The sequence below is a fragment of the Sus scrofa genome, chromosome 6 (genome assembly GCF_054392235.1).
Source record: "Sus scrofa isolate SSC_HxYL_T2T_F1_AM1 chromosome 6, Sscrofa_HxYL_maternal_Yorkshire_Landrace_v2.0, whole genome shotgun sequence".
In the NCBI taxonomy this organism is placed as follows: domain Eukaryota; kingdom Metazoa; phylum Chordata; class Mammalia; order Artiodactyla; family Suidae; genus Sus; species Sus scrofa.
Window position 1 is genome coordinate 63483471 of NC_139388.1, and position 19575 is coordinate 63503045.

The 19575-nt window shown below is 46.2% G+C and overlaps 2 protein-coding genes across 16 annotated transcripts in view; both read right to left on the reverse strand.

Moving 5' to 3' along the window:
* Window positions 1-19575, reverse strand: part of GP6 (glycoprotein VI platelet) — a 242993-nt gene that overhangs the window by 218560 nt on the left and 4858 nt on the right. For 9 of the 15 annotated variants that reach the window (XR_014806725.1, XR_014806720.1, XR_014806719.1 and 6 more), the window contains exons 1-2: window positions 7315-7867; window positions 6811-6864 (exon numbers count right to left, since the gene is read on the reverse strand). Coding sequence is in view for 5 of the 15 variants with exons in the window: in XM_084962080.1 (XP_084818206.1) it covers window positions 6811-6864; window positions 7315-7552 (292 nt within the window). In the remaining 10 variants the exon portion in view is untranslated. Of the gene's footprint in view, window positions 1-6810; window positions 6865-7314; window positions 7868-15972; window positions 16258-17517; window positions 19242-19575 lie in introns of those variants that run through there. The other 6 variants (XM_084962079.1, XM_084962070.1, XM_084962071.1 and 3 more) reach the window with 5 other exon arrangements.
* Window positions 1621-6473, reverse strand: LOC146402483 (glycoprotein VI platelet). The gene is made up of 3 exons (XM_084962116.1): window positions 4233-6473; window positions 3232-3282; window positions 1621-2726 (listed from the first exon to the last, which is right to left on the reverse strand). Exons 1-3 carry the CDS (start codon window positions 4387-4389, stop codon window positions 2545-2547), a joined length of 390 nt encoding a protein of 129 aa, XP_084818242.1. The 5' UTR covers window positions 4390-6473; the 3' UTR covers window positions 1621-2544.

Here is a 19575-nt window from a genome sequence, read left to right on the forward strand (position 1 = left end):
GAAAGTGAAGGTACTCTACCACAACAACTCGCTAAGACAGACTGGTGCAGATGACGAGAAGATACTGCTAGTGGGCTGAACTCAACATCGCCATTGTGCAAGGAAAAACAGGAGGTGAAGTCAGGAGACAGGAAGTGAGGTCAGGAGACAGGAAGTGAGGTCAGGAGACAGGAAGTGAGGTCAGAAGACAGGATGTGGTGTCAGCGGCACATCCCTGCCTCCCTTCCTTCCCCTCCTCAGCCCCCTCCAGACGCGTCACATCAAATATAATATTTGAGTAACTGTGCACAGCTCAGCCACCCACAACTTTCTCCCACTCCTGTCCTGTGAACCCCAGAGATCACTCTGCACCACTTTCTCCGTTTGATCTTTTCCTTCATTTTTGGAGATGAAATCCCAGCATGAATGGGTGAATTATTGCAGCAAGTGACAAGGCAGATTAAAGAACCACCTCATTCTTTCATTTTGTTGTGGGTTTTTTTTTACTTTTTTTATCAAGGTGTGTCTGACAAATGCAAAAGCTATATATAGTTAATGTTTACCTCTTGATGAGCTGGAAGCTTATACACTTGTCAAACTATTACCATAAACAATGCCATAAACACAACCACCATTTCTAAAGTTTCCTTTCTCTTTTCTTTGTGATATAAATATTTAACATAAAATCTACCTTATTAACAGACCAACTGTATAATACAAAATCATTAACTATATGCACTATGCTGTACATATTTCTAGGACTCACTCATCTTGTGTTACTCAAATTATGTGCTCTCTGACCAGCATCTTCCCCATCTGCCCTCCCCCAGCCCCTGGTAACCACCATTCTACCCTGTGTTTCTAGGATTGTGACTGTTTGAGATTCCAGATATAACTAGAATCAAGTAATATACAAATAATCCACCTTCTGGTATATATGCTTGAGTACCTCAACTTTTTTTTGTTTGTGTGTTTGTTTGTGCTTTTTAGGGCTGCACCTGCAGCATATGGAAGTTCCCAGGCTAGGGGCCGAATCAGAGCTGCAGCTGCCTATGCCACAGCCACAGCAACGCAGGATCCCAGCCAGGTCTGTGTCCTACACCACAGCTCGAGGTAATGCCACATCCTTAACCCACTGAGTGAGGCAAGTGATCAAACCCCCTTCCTCATGGATACTAGTCAGGTTTGTTTCCACTGAGCCACAATGGGAACTCCAAGGTTTTAAGACTGGAGTAGGATCTCTCTCCCCCAGCATCAGGTAGTGAAAAGTAGAAACACTGTTTTAACCTATTGAAGACATACTATCTCTGCTTTTCTAGAAGATCCCATGGCCAAGCCCAGAATATCATCATGTCCAGTGTCCCTGGGGGAAAGTTCCCCTCCAGGTCAGGGTCTGAGGTTCATACGGAATAGAACTTTGAACCTTAAATATGTACAAGAGCCATATTCATGGAAGAACCAGGCTGGATTTTATCTAAATACTGTGAGTGTCTGCAACAGAAAGGCTTCAACTTAGCAGGTGGGGACAGCCCTCAACAGGGTGCTGAAGCCTAGCAACTGGGAAGGGAAAGCAGTTCTCATGTACCTCACACCACTCCCTAGGACAAGTGACCCCATACAGAGATGGACGGTATCACAGGGTGGGGTAATTTTTTTCTTTTTTATTGAGGTATAACACGAAATGAACCATTTTAAAAACAAACAATCCAATGGCATTTAGTATAATCACCTTGGAAACCACCACCTCTATCCAACTCCAAAAGTTTCATCAAAGCAAAGCTTTTTTAAACACACTGATTAAGCAATCGCTTCCTATTCCTTCCTCCCCTCAATCCGTGCCAACCACCCGTCTGCTTTCTAGCTCTAAGGATTTACCTACTTTGGCCTTTAGAACAAGCTTAGGCCTTTGGATTTTTTTTTCTAATATAAAGGGAAACCACTAATATATTAATTATAATTATTATATTCTAGGGGGAAAGAATAAAATGCCCCAAAACCTGAAAGAACCTGGCGCATCCCAAGAAACAGGAGGAGTGTTTTCAGACTATAGTTTAAGATAGGGTTAGAGTGAGTGTTAGGTTTGGGGATAACCAGAAAAAAGCACAGGGGGAGGATGGGCGGGGTACATGGAAGAGTTTAGTGCAGAGGATAGAACAGGTCACCTGTGAGAGTTGGGAATATGAGCAGTCAATCTGGGACCCACATTAGAGAAGGTTAAAGAAAGAGGTAAGTATGATGGTCCAGTTAAGGGGCCACAAGATCCACCCTGAGCAAGATATCAGTAAGGAGACTGGGGCATCCACTTGATCCTTCAGCCCAAACAAAGAGCGTCCCAGACCAGTGAGTCTGATAGACGCTGACTCAGCCACTCCTTGATGGGGCACCGAGAAGGACCCCCGGGCCTCCTCCTCCACGGCTGTGGCCTCTGTCCTTTCGCTCTGACACTCCACATACTCTAAGCCCCCTCCCCACTCCCACAACCTATCTCTTAGATACAATCAAGCCTTGGGATTCTAACAGTGGTACCCACGGTTATGACCAATGGGCAGACCCCTGTCCTGACAACTATGACTTCTGTGTCTGCGGAAGGGGTGGAAGTGGCCTGTGGACAGCTCTGACCCGGTGCACCAGGGGTTTCTTTCGGCTGTGCCAAGCTTCTGCCAGAAGCCCCACCAGGAATATTAGAATCACGGCCCCAAGACATATCCGGACCAGATTCCCCTCAGTGTAGGACTGGAGGGCAAGACCTAGAAAAATGAAGGGACAGGAGCAGATGATAAGAGCCCATCTCTAGGACCCACTCCAAGCCACGTACTGGGTTTCCCAGAGTGTATCCCTCAGCTGAAGACCTGTTACCAATCTCCTTCCTCTCCTCTTCACCAAGAGTTAGGACTTGATAAACACAATTTCTTAAATATAGCCTCTTCCATATACTCCCTCACAGGCCTTTGATACAACCCTTCCACACATGCAGACACCACACAGTCAACCGGCTGACTGTGGGAGAAAAGATTGTTATAAGGGGTGGGGAGAGAAAAAAAATCTTTCTCTGACCTCTTAGAAAATCTCAAACTTCCACACTGATCTTTGCCCAGTTCTGAGCTCCACATGCTGATATTCCCCGCCTCCCAAATATCTGACACACCAGAACCCAGGGTCACAGAGCCATAGTGTCCGTGTTGGGAAAGCAGCCAGCTTTAGGTAAGGACACAAGGGGAAGGAAGTTGGTCCACAGAAGGACACTTTGCTCACCAGGTGGAGGGTCTGACTCCTTTGGAAGGACAGTGACATTCCTGGGAGGTTCTGGGAATCAAAAAGGATAAGTGTGAAGGGATGGAACCATCAACCCTATCCTCTGTTTCAAACCCCATCATGAGCACATGCACTTGGGAGGCAGAATTCCAGAGTTAATAAGAAGTGCATGAACTACAGAGTCAGGGCGTTCAGACGTGAACCCCAGACCCAGCACTTAGATGGGGGGAGGGGCAGCCTCTTGACATCTATGAGTCTGTTCTCCTACTTGTCCTGAGCGTGGTTGGGAACCCAGAAGGGTTTGAACAGAGGATAGAGAAGGAACCCAACAGGGTCTTAGAAAGAACGTGCTGGCTTCCGGAACCTCAAGAAAGCGAGAGCTGTGAGGACCCGGTGGAGATAACTAACCTATCCTAACCTGCCAAGATTTTCTGTTTTCCAAGGGAAATGGAGATTTTTCTGGGGAAGGCGGGGGCAAAGAGAACCGCAGCCTGAGGAAAGCATATGTGCATCAGACCAGAGCAATAAGAGGATGCACTGTGTCCAGACAACTAGCACCTACGTGGGGCTGAAGCACAGGCTCTGCGTGGAAGCCGTGGGCGCGAGAGTACACACATGGAAAAATAAATTACGTAAGAACACCCATTGTAAATGACATAAGCAGAACGGTTATGTTTACAGAAAGCTTTTAAAATGAAAAAGAAAAAAAAAATGACATACGCGGGTCAGAGCCAGGTCGGAAGAGCACAGCGCAGAACGAGCGACGGCCCCTCCAGGAGGGCGGCCTGGGCGCCGCCATCTTGGAAATACCCACACTACCCAGAATGCCCCTCGGGCCCCAGGCTCCGCGCCCAGCTCCCTCCCATCCTCATCCTCAAACCGAGGGCTGTGCCGGAAAGAGACAGGTGGTTTTGAGAAGCTGATTAAAAGCCGACGTGATGGAAGAGACAGCCCAATCCTCACACTCCTTCCTGCTAAGCTCTGGGTGTCTGGTTACTTACCAGTGGAGGAGCCTTTGTTCACCAGCAAGTGGTTCCATCTCCCCCGGAATTCTGAGAATTCTAAGTAGGCGGATAGCAAAGTGGATAATGTCAGGTCTGCCCCGGAGTCCCTGCGCTCCATACCCCTTCTGAGGTGTCCGGGCTCCTTGGAACCCATTTCTCTAACACACACTACACAGGCACCGAGGAAAGACAAACTCAAATGGCCCCAGACGTGCTGTCTTCCTGCTGCCTCTCAGCAGCTGCGTAAGAAATGGATCCACTCCTCCGCCGAGGGACCCTGGGTTATTTCCACTTTGGGGCTATCGCGGACAATGCTGCTATGAACACTCCCGTACAAGCCTCTGTTTGAATTTACATTTTTAAGTATTCTTGGGTACACATGTAGGGTGGCATTTCTTGATCGTCTGGTAATCCTGTGCTGAGCTTTTTAAGGAACCACCAAACTGTTTTCCACAGCAGCCACATCAGTTCTCGTTCCCCCCAGCAATGCATAAGGTTCCAGTTTCTCCAAATCCCCACCACACCACTTGCTGTTGTGCTTTTTTGTATATATAGCTATAACGATTATAGCTATTTCAGCAGATACGATGCATTTCATGGTATGAGACATATCTCAATTCTAAAAATACACAGTGGAGCTGCAGGCCTGGGTGAGCTCAAGGGAAAAACAAGCTGACAGCAGCCTCTGAGCTTAAGACTCCTCCTAAGACCATTTTCTTAACCAGGGACTTCCTACTGGTTTAACATCACCGCCAAGGTGTTCCGTGAAACCCCCTCAACTTATAAATATGCAGCTCCTACTGAGAGTGGGGATAGTGTTTGAAGACTTCTTATAGTGCAATCAGCTCAGCAAAGCCTGACTTATGCTCACCCATCAGTGATAGAATCAGAGCTTGGATTCATTCTCTATTATTTCTCTCCCTGTGAGTTTCAGGAATAAATCTTTCTTTGACTTGAGATTTAAACATGGTGTGATACCACAGATTACTACTCAGCCATAAAAAAGGAGGGGACACACTATGGATAGATTCATCAACTTGGGAAAATTCCAAGGGCATCATAATAAATGTGTGTGTGGGGGGAGCACTCTCAAAAGGTCCCACGCCATATGATTGCATTTGTAAATAACTTCTCAAAATGGCAAAATTAAATCGAGGAAGGACAAATTAGTCCTCTCTAGGCATTAAAGATCATGGGAGGGGAGGGGTGTCTACAAAGAGAGAAATACCTTTGTGGAGATGGGATTTTTTTCTTCTCCCTTGGAATAGTATATTGAATGCAACGGAGATTACATGAATCCACATCTATGATAAATTGACCCAGAACTATCCACATATATGGGGCCCATGGCAGATTTCTGCTTTTTCCTACTCTAATTACAGGAGATGTGATCCCTAAAGGTACATGGGATGAGACATACCCGTCCTATCTTTGCAACTTCCTGTGAATCAAGATCTCAAAATAGAAAGTTTTTAAGTTTCAATGAGAAACACAGACAGACACACATGCACCCACACAGGCTGTGTCTCACTGGGCATGGCACCATCTTCCTGCCCTCAACCCCACGGGTCAGCACATTCTTGCCAACCTTGGCTCTTTCCAGCACGATGCTTCTTATCAGAGTTTGAGGTCTACCTGAGACACAGGAACTGTTCCAGATGTCACAGCATGGCACACTATTTCTTAAGGCACAGGCTGTCGTCTGACCCCCCAGAAGCAGCTGAGACACCTTGAAAACGGGAACCACATACAACGTAGTACAATGGTTCTCAAAGTGGCATCCCCAGACCACCAGCAGCAGCAGATGCTGGGAACGCATTAGAAACGAAAATTATCACAGCAACATGGATGGACCCAGAAATTATCACGTTAAGTGAAGTCAGGCAATGAGACACCAACATCAAATGCTATCACTGACGTGCGGAATCTAAAAAAAAGGACATAATGAACTTCTCTGCAGAACAGATACTAACTCCCAGACTTTGAAAAACGTATGGTTTCCAAAGGAGACAGGTTGGGGGGGTGGGGGGATGCACTGAGGGTTTGGGATGGAAATGCTATGAAATTTGGTTGTGGGGATTGTTGTACACCTATAAATGTAATAAAAGTCATTAAGTAATCAAAAAAAAAAAAGAAATGAAAATTATCAGACCCCACTGCAGACCTTCTGAATCAGAAACTCTAGGGGTCTAGAAGCTTCTCAATAAGCCCTCCAGGCAATTCTCAAGCTCACAACGGTTTAAGAGCAACTGCCCAGTGGAATCCGAACCTCAGACTTGGAGTCTAAGAACCTACAATTGCACAAGTTCTTCAGCTTATTCTCCTACAGGCTAAACACTATAAACCGTCCCCCGAGGCTGGAGAGAAGTTGGAATGTGGAACAGCACAATCATATCCACCGAGGTACTTCTCCACCAGCCTTCTTTGCAGGCAGAAATAAAGGACTTTTAAAAGAAAGCAACTCTGTGAAATGGCAAGTCAATCAAACTGAGAAATTGAAACGAGAGAGGAGAAAGAGAGGGAGGGTTCCCGTCCCTTATACCCCAGACAGTGACATGAACCATCCAGAACTTACCTTTCACGGTGGAAGGTGGTTCTGGGGGCAACCGGGTGGTGGTCACAGAGGTCCCTGAGAAATCAGGAGAAAAAAAAAATAGACTTTTGGAGTTCCCTTTGCAGCTCAGCAGTAACGAGCCCAACGGGTACCCGTGAGGACGCAGGTTTGATCCCTTGCTTTGCTTAGTGGGTTAAGGATCCAGCGTTGCTGTGAGCTGTGGTGTAGGCTGGCAGGCACAGCTCTGATTGGACCCCTGGCCTGGGGAACCTCCATATGCTGTGGGTGCGGCCCTAAAATGTGTGGGTGTGTGTTTGTATGTGTGTATGTACATATATTATACATATAATTTATATAATTTTGTGTATATTTATGTGTATATATTTATAATATAATTTATATAACTTTGTGTATATATATTTATATATGTGAGTATCTATTTAATATATATAATTTATATAATTTTGTGCTTTGTTATGGGTCCTGAGCAAATAACAATGCCTTTCTGCAACCCAGTTTCCTCACCTGGAAAATAAAAACAAAGCTCTTTCATCACTGGATGGTCACCCGTGTTAAAAAGCGTTTGCGAGCCGGGAGAAAGACGGCAAAGGTGCAGGACGGGGCACTGGGCGCTCCCCTTCTCCCACAAACACGTCCAAAAAAAAAAAAAAACCATCCACCTGCAGGACAATTTGCACAGAACCGCTCCCGAAGGCCGGCAGCCCACCTCGGACCTCCCCAAAGGCCAAGAAACCCTCCACATAACTGGGAAGAACAAAAGGAAAAAGAGGCGTCCAGACACCACAGCCTAGACCCTCAGGCCGGGGCTGGGCGCTGAGACCTGGGCCGGAGGTCAGATCCAGAGAGAGAGAGAGAGGATAAGGGTCGGCTGTGCGGCGTCAGCCCGAGCGGGCTGGGGCGCGGTCGCCACAGCGGAGAGAGCGCCGGAGGAGGCGGAGGAGGTCCAGGGCAGAAGAGTCAGGCGCCACGCGGCCAAGGCCACGAGGAGGCGGCGGGGCGGGAGCGCCACCGGCACGTCCTTCTCTGCGCTGGCGCAGGTTCTCCGCTCCTCCTGCGCAGGCGCGGGCGGGGGGGCGGGGGGGAGGTGCGAATGGCTGCCACCGTTTCCCCTCGCTCCAGACGTGGGCCAGGCCCGCGCCACTCAGGGTCCCATGAACAGGCACTACTTGCAGCCCCGTCACCGGAGGGGTCGCCACCATGGAGAGGCCTGCCACCGGGCGCCACCCATTCCCTGACCTCCTGCCATCGCCACTGCCTACAAGAGACCCACCTTAGGGCGAAGGACACACGGAGATTGAAAATGAGGGATGGAGTTCCCATTGTGGCGCAGTGGTGAACGAATCCGACTAGGAACCATGAGGTTGCGGGTTCGGTCCCTGGCCTTGCTCAGTGGGTGAAGGATCCGGCGTTGCCATGAGCTGCGGTGTAGGTCGCAGACACGGCTCGGATCCCGCGTTGCTGTGGCTCTGGTGTAGGCTGGTGGCTACAGCTCCGATTGGACCCCTAGCCTGGGAACCTCCATATGCCACGGGAAGGGGCCCTAGAAAAGGCAAAAAGACAAAAAAAAGAAAATCAGTAAGGCGACAGAGATCCTAAATGACACAACAGAAGTGAGACTTAATTTATACTTTCAGGACATTACATCCAAAAAACACCAGAATATATATTCTTTTCAAGTGCACAGGAATGACCACATACTGGGGCACAAAACTCTCTTTTGCTGAGGTAATTAAAAAATTTAAGAGTACAGAAATTAGTTCAAACATCTTCTCTGACCACAATGGCATGAAACTAGAAATCAACCACAGGAAAATAAATGAAAAAAAAAAAAAATCTACATGGAAACTAAACAACATGCCACTAAAAAAACAATGGGTCACCAAGGAAATCAAAAAGGAAATTAAAAAATATCTTGAGATTAATGACAATGAAAACACAAACATACAAAATCTATAGCATGTCAAAAAAAAGCAGTTTTTGTTGTTTTTTGTTTTTTTTTTTTTTTGTCTTTTTGACTTTTCTAGGGCCACTTCCCACGGCACATGGAGGTTCCCAGGCTAGGGGTCAAATTGGAGCTGTAGCTGCCGGCCTACACCACAGCCACAGCAACGCGGGATCCGAGCTGCGTCTGCAACCTACACCACAGCTCACGGCAACGCCGGATCCTTACCCCACTAAGCAAGGCCAGGGATCGAACCCGAAACCCATGGTTCCTAGTTGGACTCATTAACCACTGCGCCACGACAGGAACTCCAAAAAAAAAAAAGCAGTTCTCAGAGGGAAGTTCATAGTGATACAGGACTTCCTCAAAAAAATAAATATCTCAAATCAACAACCTAACCTACCACCTAAAAGAAGTATAAAAACAGGTATAAACAAAACTTAAGGTCAGCAGAAGGAAGGAAATCATACAGATTAAAGAAGAAATCCATAAAAGAAAGATTTATTGTTTAAAAAATAGAAAAAAAATCAATAAAACCAAGAGCTGATTCTTTGAAACAAAATCGACAAACCTCTGGCCAGACTCACCAAGAAGAAAAGAGAACCCAAATAAACAAATTAAGAAATGAAAAAGGAGAAGTTTCCACTAATATTGCAGAAATACAAAAAAAGCCCACAAGAGAATGACAATTACATGCCAACAAACCCGACAACCTAGAAGAAATGGACAACTTTCTAGAGACATGCAGCCCACCACAACTGAATCAAGAAGAAATAGATCTTTTGAACAAACTGATCACTAGCAATGAAATTGAATATGAATAATAAAAAAAAACACCCTAAACAAAAATCCAAAACCAGATGGCTTCACAGATGAATTCTACCAAACATACAAAGAAGAACTTATACCCATCCTTCTTAAACTTTCTCAAAAGATCGAAGAAGTAGGAACACTCCCAAAGTCTATGAAGCCACCATCACCCTAATACCAAAAGCAGACAAAGCTACCACCAAAAAAGAAAATTACAGGCCAATATCTTTGATGAATACAGATGCAAAAGTTCTCAACCAAATTTTAACCAATTGAATCCAACAACACATAAAAAAGATCATACACCACAACCAAGTGGAATTTATCCCAGGTTCACAAGGATGGTTCGACATATGCAAATCAATCAAGTTAATACACCACATTAACAAAAGTCAAAAAACACATGATCATCTCAATAGATGCAGAAAAGGCATTTGACAAAATCCAACATCCATTTATACTAAAAACTCTTACCCAGAAATAAACCCAGACACCCACAGGTCAATTAATCTTCATCAGAGGAGGCAACAATATAAAATGGGAAAGAGAAAGTCTCTTTGGCAAGTGGTGCTGGGAAACCTGGATGGCTGCATGTAAATCACTGAAACTAGAACACAGCCTCACACCATGCACAAAAATAAACTCAAAAAGGCTTAATGATTTAAACGTAAGACACAACACCAGAAAAGTCCTAGAAGAGAACATAGGCAAAACATTCTGGCGTCAACTGTACAAATGTTTTCTTAGGTCAGTCTCCCAAGGCAACAGAAATAAATAAATGGGACCTAATCAAATTTACAAGCTTTTGCACAGCAAAGGAAACCATTTAAAAAACAGATAGACAACATACAGAATGGGAGAAAAAAGCTGCAAGCAATCCAACCAACAACGGCTTCATCTCCAAATATACAAACAGCTCATGCCACTCAACAGGCATGGAACACAAACCACAGCAGCACCTGGAGCCGCTTCAGGGACCACACTAGATCCTGAACCTGCTGTGCCACGCGGGAACTCCTTAACCACCTGTTTTGAAGGGATTCCCTTAAAAACCTGCTTTGAGGGGGTGAGAGTATAAGGTCATACGAGCTTGCAACTCGTAGATGAAAAAGTGGCTGAAACCTAAAGCAAAGCACAGTGATGACAGATGAGCACACTGTAGTCCAGACTCCAAAGTGGCTAAGAAACAAGATATATTCTCACCACAAAAAAAAGAAAGAAATTGTAATTACGTAATGGGATGGATGGATTAACTCCACTACAGTGGTAATCCTGTTGCAATATATAAATGTATCACGTTCACATGTTACATACCTTACATGTATGCAATGTTATATATTAATTATATTTCCCTTTTTTTTTTTTTTTTTTTTTTTTATCTTTTTGCCATTTCTTAGGCCACTGCTGCGGCATATGGAGTTTACCAGGCTAGGGGTCGAATCGGAGGTGCAGCTGCTGGCCTATGCCAGAACCACAACAACGTGGGATCTGAGCCACGTCTGCCACCTACACCACAGCTCACGGCAACGCCAGATCCTTAGCCCTCTGAGAAAGGCCAGGGATCGAACCTGCAACCTCATGGTTCCTAGACGGATTCATTAACCACTGAGCCACAAGGGGAACTCCTATATTTCCATTTTTTAATTTCAATTTAAAAAATTAGAGAGCAAAGTTGGAAGCAGAGAGACCAGTACGGTGGCTGCTGGAGTCATCCAGGTAGAGAGGACAGATGTGGAGAAATTCTCAGACTACGGGTAAGTTTCAAAGATGCAGCAGGAAGCATGAGATGGGAAAGCAGACCAAGACAGAATAGAAAACACCTCTAAGGAGTTCCCGTTGTGGCTCGTCAAAAACAAATCTGACTAGCATCCATGAGGATTCGGGTTCGATCCCTGGCCTCACTCAGTGGGTTAAGGATCTGGCATTGCCATGAGCTGTGTAGGTCACAGATTCCGCTCAGATCTGGCACTGATGTGGCTGGGGTATAGGCCCACAGCTACAGCTCCGATGGGATCCCTCGCCTGGGAACCTCCTTATGCCACAGGTGCGGCCCTAAAAATTAAAAAAAAAAAAAAAAAAAAAAGGAGGAAAATACCTCTAAGGATTAGAGTAGAAAAGGATATGCTTCCCTCTTATTAAATTTTCATTTTATTTTTAAGTGTAGTTACAATCAGGTGACATTAAACGGAACATCTTGAACGTTTACGAAGTGTACAGGTCGGGAGTGTTAAGTGCGTTCACATCGTGATGCCACCGACCTCTGGAACTTTCTCATCTTGCAAAACTGAAACTCTGTCCCCGTTAAACACAAAGTCCCTTTCTCCCTTCCTCCAGCCCCTGGCACTCACCATTCCGCTGCCTCTATGAATCTGGCCACTTCATGGAATCACACAGGATATTCCTTTTGTTACCAGCTTGCTTTACGCAGCACAGCGTCCTAAAGATTCATCCATGTGGAGCATGTGGCCAGGTCTCCTCCTCTTGAAGGCTGCATGATATTTCATTGTGTGTCTATACCACATTTTCTTAATGAGGTTAGCTGTCCTCTTTTGAAAAAAGCACACTTTATGAATGGAAAACTGGGAGTTCCCATCGTGGCTCAGCAGAAACGAATCCGACTAGCATCCGTGAGGATACAGGTTCCATCCCTGGCCTCGCTCAGTGGGTTAAGGATCCAGCGTTGCATGAGCTGTGGTGTTGGGCACAGATGTGGGTCAGATCTGACATGGCTGTGGCATAGGCCAGCATCTACAGCTCTGATTCGACCCCATCCCCTAGCCTGGGAACCTCAATATGCTGCAGGCACGGCTCTAAAAAGAAAGGAAAAAAAAAAAAAAAAACAGAAAACGAAGTCATACATATATATTATATGTATATATATATACATTATTTTTTTTTTGAGATATATGTATGGCTGGATGACTTTGCTGTATAGCAGAAACTGAAGGAACACTATAAATCAGCTCTAGTAAAAAAAATTTAAATTAGGAGTTCCTGTCGTGGCTCAGTGGCTAATGAATCCAACTAGGAACCATGAGGTTGCGGGTTCGATCCCTGGCCTCACTCACTGGGTTAAGGATCCTATGTTGCTGTGGCTGTGGTGGAGGCTGGCAGCTGTAGCTCCCATTTGACCCCTAGCCTGGGAACCTCCATATGCCGCAGGGTGCGGCCCTAGAAAAGGCAAAAAGACCAAAAAAAAAAAAAAATTTTAATGAAATAAAATTTTTCCAATACATTAAAAAAAAAGAATGAGGAGTTCCCGTCGTGGCGCAGTGGTTAACGAATCCGACTAGGAACCATGAGGTTGCGGGTTCGGTCCCTGCCCTTGCTCAGTGGGTTAACGATCCGGCGTGGCCGTGAGCTGTGGTGTAGGTTGCAGACATGGCTCGGATCCCGAGTTGCTGTGGCTCTGGCGTAGGCCGGTGGCTACAGCTCCAATTGGACCCCTAGCCTGGGAACCTCCATATGCCGCGGGAGCGGCCCAAGAAATAGCAACAACAACAACAACAAAAAGACAAAAAAAAAAAAAAAAAACTTATACATGCTACACTATGAGTGAATCTCAGAAACAGCATCATGAGTGCAAGAAGTCAGTCACAAAAATGACTGTAGTTCCAGAAAAAAATAAATGTACAGAAATAGAAAGTAGAAATTTGTGGCTGAATGGACGTAACGGAAAACCAGTACGAGAGATCTTTTAGGAGAATGGAAATGCGTAAAACTGGATCGTGGCAATGACTGCATAACTCTGTAAACCTACCAAGAAGCACTGAACTGGACATTTAAGATGGGCAAAAGAAAAGAAATTAGCAACTGGTGAATCTATGTGTGTGGTATTTTTTCATAGGCATCAGCATCTGCCTTAATCATGTATATACCTCTTGGTGAAAGGATTGCAAAACTCCATAAACTTACCAAAAAACATTGAATTGGACACTTAAAATGGGTAAACGTCAATAAAGCTGTTTAAAAAAAAAAAATGATTGTCGCTGAATAACTAGATTTTTTTTTCTTTTGTCCTTTTTTTTTTTAGGGCCACACTTGCGGCACATGGAGGTTCCCAGGCTAGGGGTCGAATCAGAGCTACAGCTGCCGGCCTACACCACAGCCACAGCAATGCCAGATCTGAGACACATCTTTGACCTACACCACAGCTCACAGCAACGCCGGATAAACCCACTGAGGAAGGCCCGGGATCCAACCTGCCTCCTCATGGATGCTAGGCAGATTTGTTTCCACTGAGCCACGATGGGAACTTCAAATAACTAGATTTAAATGAAGATAAGTCTGAATCCAAATAAGTTTTTGCTTTACTCTGAACTAACATCACTAATCCCCTGATGATTAGAAATATAAGAATATTCCCTTTCTAATAGAATCATTAGTCTTCTTCATGTTGGGACATTTAAAATAATCGGGTTGTTTCAAATGCTTGTGAAAAATGCATAATCATAAAACAATGATGAGGAGTTCCCGTCGTGGTGCAGTGGTTAATGAATCTGACTAGGAACGATGAGGTTGCGGGTTCGGTCCCTGGCCTTGGTCCGTGGGTTAAGGATCCAGTGTTGCCGTGAGCTGTGGTGTGGGTCGCAGACGCGGCTCGGATCCTGGGTTGCTGTGGCTCTGGCGTAGGCCGGTGGTTACAGCTCCGATTCGACCCCTAGCCTGGGAACCTCCATACGCTGCGGGAGTGGCCCTAGAAAAGGCAAAAAGACAAAAAATTTTAAAAAATAAAACAATGACGAGCATAAACATCAATAATGGTTTTTAAATTACATCAGCTGATATAAAGAATTCAGCACCCAGGAATTCCCATTGTGGCTCAGCGGTAACGAACCCAACTAGCATACATATGCCACAGGTGGGGCCCTAAAAAGCAAAAAAATTTAGCATCCAGATTTTTCATAAAGATATCTTGTACTTAGATTATCAAAAATAAGAAAGACAGTAAGTTCCCTTAATAGCTGGTTAAGGATCTGGTGTTGCCATAGCTTGGCGCAGGTTCGATCCCTGGCCAGGGAACTTCCATGCACCTCAGGTGTAGCAGAAAAGCAAGAAGAAAAGGAGAGAGGGTGCTTGTGTTACAAGGGGAGTCATCTCAAATCTCCTTCCTATGAGAGCAGATTTCTAGATTAATTTTTGCAAGTTTTTTGTTGGTGTTTGCTTGTGGGGTTTTTTTACCAAGACAAATCATGAGGCATTATTGACGGTATGAAAATTTCTTTTTCTGAGTGTAAAAACTGTAGCAGACTTAACAATGGTGTCCCAGATATGGCAGCATCTTAATCCCCAGAACCTGTGACAATGGGTTTTTTCCCCGGAGGGTTTTTGTTTGTTTCTTTTTGGGGGGTTTTTTTGCAGCTGCACTTGCAGCATGTGGAGGTTCCCAAGCTAGGGGCTGAATCAAGGCTGCAGCCGCTGGCCTACACCACAACCACGGCAACACCAGATCCGAGCCACATCTGCGACCTACACCACAGCTCACGGCAGTGCCGGATCCTTAACCAACTGAGTGAGGCCAGGGATTGAACCCAAGTCCTCATGGGTAACAGTCCCGTTTGTTTCCGCTGCGCCACAACAGGAACTCCAGCAATGATATCTCATGACAAAAGGGTGTGATTAAGGATCTTGAGGGTGGGGAGATTATCCCGGTTATCCAGGAGGGCCCAACGTCCTCCCAAGTGTCCTTAAAAGTGAGCGAGGCGGAGTTCCCACTATGGGACAGCAGGTTAGGGATCCCATGTTGCCACAGCTGTGGCATAGGTTGCAGCTGTGGCTGGGATTTGATCCCTGGCCACAAAGAACTTCCATATCCCGCAGTGCGGCCAAAAAAAAAATAATAATAAGAGCGGAGTTCCCATTGTAGCTCAGCAGCTTAAGAACCTGACATAGTGCCCAGGAGGATATCTGTGTGATCCCTGGCCTTGTTCAGTGGGTCAAGGATCCAGCACAGGCTGGCAGCTGCAGCTCCGAGTGGACCCCTAACCTGGGAACTTCCATGTGCCACAGGTGCAACCAAAAAAAGGGTGAAAGAGAGAGGAAGGCAGAAAAGTCAGAGACAGAGGCAAAGATGCTATGATGCTGGCGTTGATGATGAAGGAAGGGACCCTGGCAGCCAGGTGCAAGTGCCGCTAGGAGCCAGAAAAGGCCCTGGGAACAGAGTCTCCCCTCCAGCCTCCAGAGGGAACACAGCCTGGCTGACACCCTGGTTTTGTCCCAGGAGGACCTGTTTCAGATCTCTGACCTGCAGCCAGGTAAGGTAATGTATTTTTGATGCAAGCCGGGGAGCTTGTGGTGTTTCGCCCCAGCAGCACAACCTCCAGGCCCCCCGTTTTCTCCTCCTTGCCCTTGGAATTCCACCAGGGACTGCGAAGGCTGAGCAAGAACGGTTTGGTCTGCACCCCCCTAACCTGTGACCACGAGCTCCAGGGGGTCGCTGGGGGCCGACCACAGGTAGGGCAATCCGCTGGAAAAGCTGTAGCATCGGTAGGTCCCGCTGTGTGCGGCGGTCACCGTGGTGATGGGAAAATCAGCCCGGTACCACCGCTCGGGGGTCTTGGAGGGCCCGCTGTCCCCCTCCTTGTAGAGAGCAAACTGGTCAAAACCGTACTGGCTCTGACACCGCAGCGTCACGTCCTCGCCCGGGGACACCGCCGTGCTGGGCTGGGCGGAGAGCGAGGGCTTGTTGAAAACTCCTAGGAGAGAAGAGAACGCTGCTGTCAAAGACGGTGACCTCCGTGTCCGCCGTGGGGGCAGCGAGGTCCCCACGCCTCCTCAAGGGTTGGGGACCTTTGCAGCTGTGTCGGTCCCAGAGAACCCACCCTCCCACCACCCCTCCCCGAGGGGTTAAGGGAGCCTGGCAAGAGTCACATCACAGTGCCTTCGAGCAAATCCTGGTTTTGTGCAGCTGAGCGGTTAGACAGATCTCCCCCTGTATCTGTGCCTCGGCCTTCTCTACTGTAAAATGGGAATGATCGCTATGCTGGACATCGGAAATTGACACAACACTGTAAATGGAAATTGACACAACCCTTCACTTGAATAAAAAAGTTTCTTTGTTTGTTTATTGTCTTTTTGCCTTTTCTAGGGCCGCTCCCGCGACATATGGAAGTTCCCAGGCTAGGGGTCGAATCGGAGCTGTTAGCCACCGGTCTACACCAGAGCTACAACACCTCAGGATCCAAGCCACATCTGCAACCTACACCACAGCTCATGGCAACGCCTGATCCTTAACCCACTGAGCAAGGCCAGGGATCGAACCTGCAACCTCATGGTTCCCAGTTGGATTCGTTTACCACTGCGCCACGACAGGAACTCCTAAAAAATGTTTAGTTAAAAAAAATTAAAACGGGAGAGTTTCCATTGTGGCTCAGCAGTAAAGAATCTGACCAGTATCCATGAGGACGTGGGTTCGATCCCACTGGCCTCACTCAGTGGGTTAAGGATCCAGCATTGCCATGAGCTGTGGTGTAGGTTGCAGACAAGGCTCGGATCTGGCGTTGCTGTAGCTGTTGGCATAGGTCAGGCAGCTACAGCTCTGATTCAACCCCTAGCCTGGGAAACTCTGTATGCAGCAGGCGACATCCTAAAAAGTAAATAAATAAATAAATAAATAAAATGATTGCCTGAGGCAATATGTACTAATAAGCATTTAATAGAATACGTAATGCACAACGACCACCCAAAATATGATGGTGGTGACAAAATAGCTTAAGCTTATACTGTAAACTTATCGGAAACTTGTATTAAAGTCCAGATGCCACAGGGACCGGCTACCTAGCACCAGGGAACTCTACCCAATATTCTGTGATCATCTATGGGGGGAAAGACTCTGAAAGAGAATGGATGTGTCTATATGTATAACTGAATCACTCTGTTGCACAGAAGAAACTACCAATCTTGAAAATCAACTATACTTCGATAAAACTTTAAAAAATGAAAAAAAAAAAAAGTACCAGATTCCAGGTGCTGTTCCAGCCCGTGACATATATCCATTCACTGAGTCCTCACAAAGACCTAAGAGTGTCCATACTTTGTACGTAAAACTAAGATGCAATGGAAAAAAAATAAAAAGCATTGTAAAATAAACATCTCAAAAAAAAAAAAACAACAAAAACCTAAGATGCACATTGCTCAATCACTTGGTCCAAGATCACAAGACAGGAAGTGGCAGAGCTGAAATGTGCAATCACAGAGGTGGGCTCCAGGCTGTCCAAATGTGAGCCTACCCTGCCGTGTAATTTGATATTTTTATCATCCTAGAGCATGGCCGACCACGCCTGGAATCCCCTACTCACAGCAGCAAAAGGTGCCTGATAATTCATTCAATATTGGTGTTTGCTCTGAGCAACTATTTTGTGTTCGTCTCTGTTTTCTAAGAAGGAAGCCCACTGGGAAGAAAGACTAGCCAGAGGCAAATAAATAAGTAAATAGGTGGCAAACGATGAGTGCCGTTTTAAATCGGGGTAGATTTTAAATAGGATGGGGAGGGAGATACTTAATGAGACGATAGCCTTGAGTCAGTCCCCAAAAACCACTGGTGCCAGGACCTCAGGGCCTGGAATGAGGGTAAAGTGAGTTAGGCACTCTCCTGGGAGGCAGACACATGTACAGGGAATAGAATATCCAGGCTTTAAACAAAGACAGAATCCAGCTGTGCCCCGGGGAGCCATGGCGAGGTCTAAAACACGAACTGACCCTGCCATGTAGGTCATTTGATGTCACTATCCTCGCAATCCACACCTGGCACTCGGTAGTCACAGCGTCTGAGGAGCTCCTCTTGGGGCTCGGCGGGTTAGGACCGGACTAGTATCCATGAGGACGCAGGTTCAATCCCCGGCCCCGCTGAGTGGGTAAGGATCCTACGTTGCTATGAGCTGTGGTGTAGGTTGCAGACAAGGCTTGGATCTGGCATTGCTGTGGCTGTGGTGTAGGCCGGCGGCTACAGCTCTGATTCGACCCCTAGCCTGGGAAGCTCCATATGCCACAGGTGCTGCCCTAAAAAGATTTTTTTACTGTAAGTTACTAAAACTTACAGTATTTTAAGTTTATACAAAAAAAAAAAAAAAAAAACCAGAATTTATTATCACGGAAGCAAAAACTCATCAATATTTTAAAATCTACTTTGGAAAAAAATTTCGTAATGCGTTAGCGGAGTTAGGTGACTCAGAGGGTTAAAGATCCCACGTCGTCACTACTGTGGTTCAGGTCACTGCTGTGGTGATGGGTTCGATCCTTGGCTGGGGACCGTCCATGTGCCATAGGTGCAGCCAAAAAAAAAAAAAGGTAAAATGCTTTAGAAATAAAAGGATAAGCTGAGAACATTTTATTCCATGAAAAAATAGAACATGGATAGAGGGGTACACATTTTTTCCTTGCATCAGCCTCGGATATGGCTCGGATGGTACTGTCACTGAGCAGGGCTGGGGGCAGGGGGAGGGGAGTCCTGGGCACAAAAGCCTTTCCATGTCCCCCATTTCTAGTTTTTAGGAAATGGGCCTCATTCAGCCTCCCTGGCCTTCCCTGGGTTCCGAGCGACAGGTTCAGACAGTTGATGATTGGGGAAGGGAGGGGACGCAAACGCCCTGGAGGCACAGTCAAGGAAGAATGGTACCGCCCTGGGACAAGGTCCTGGTTCTCTCCCAAGGGATGCACAGAACAACGTAGGCATGTTATGCACCTAGAAAGAAGAGTTACATTCCTTATGCTTCTTTGAGAAATGAATACTTTAAAAATGTAAAGCTTGCAGCCCTTCCTTGTGCTTCTCCCTGGCTTAACTGCTTCACCTGTGAGCTACAGACTCGGCACCCTGAGCTCAATTGCCTGTGGGTTAAAGATTATTAGTACCTGATGTTTTTCAGGAACTTTCCTAGTTTGTTCTAATTTCTGATCAAGACCCCCCCCTTCACAGGTACTGTTATTCTAGACAAGACCACCACGCTGAGATCCCCTGAGGCCAGCTTCGATGACTAGGCTTCCCCTAAAGAAAGAAGCACGCATGTCTGCCCCAATTC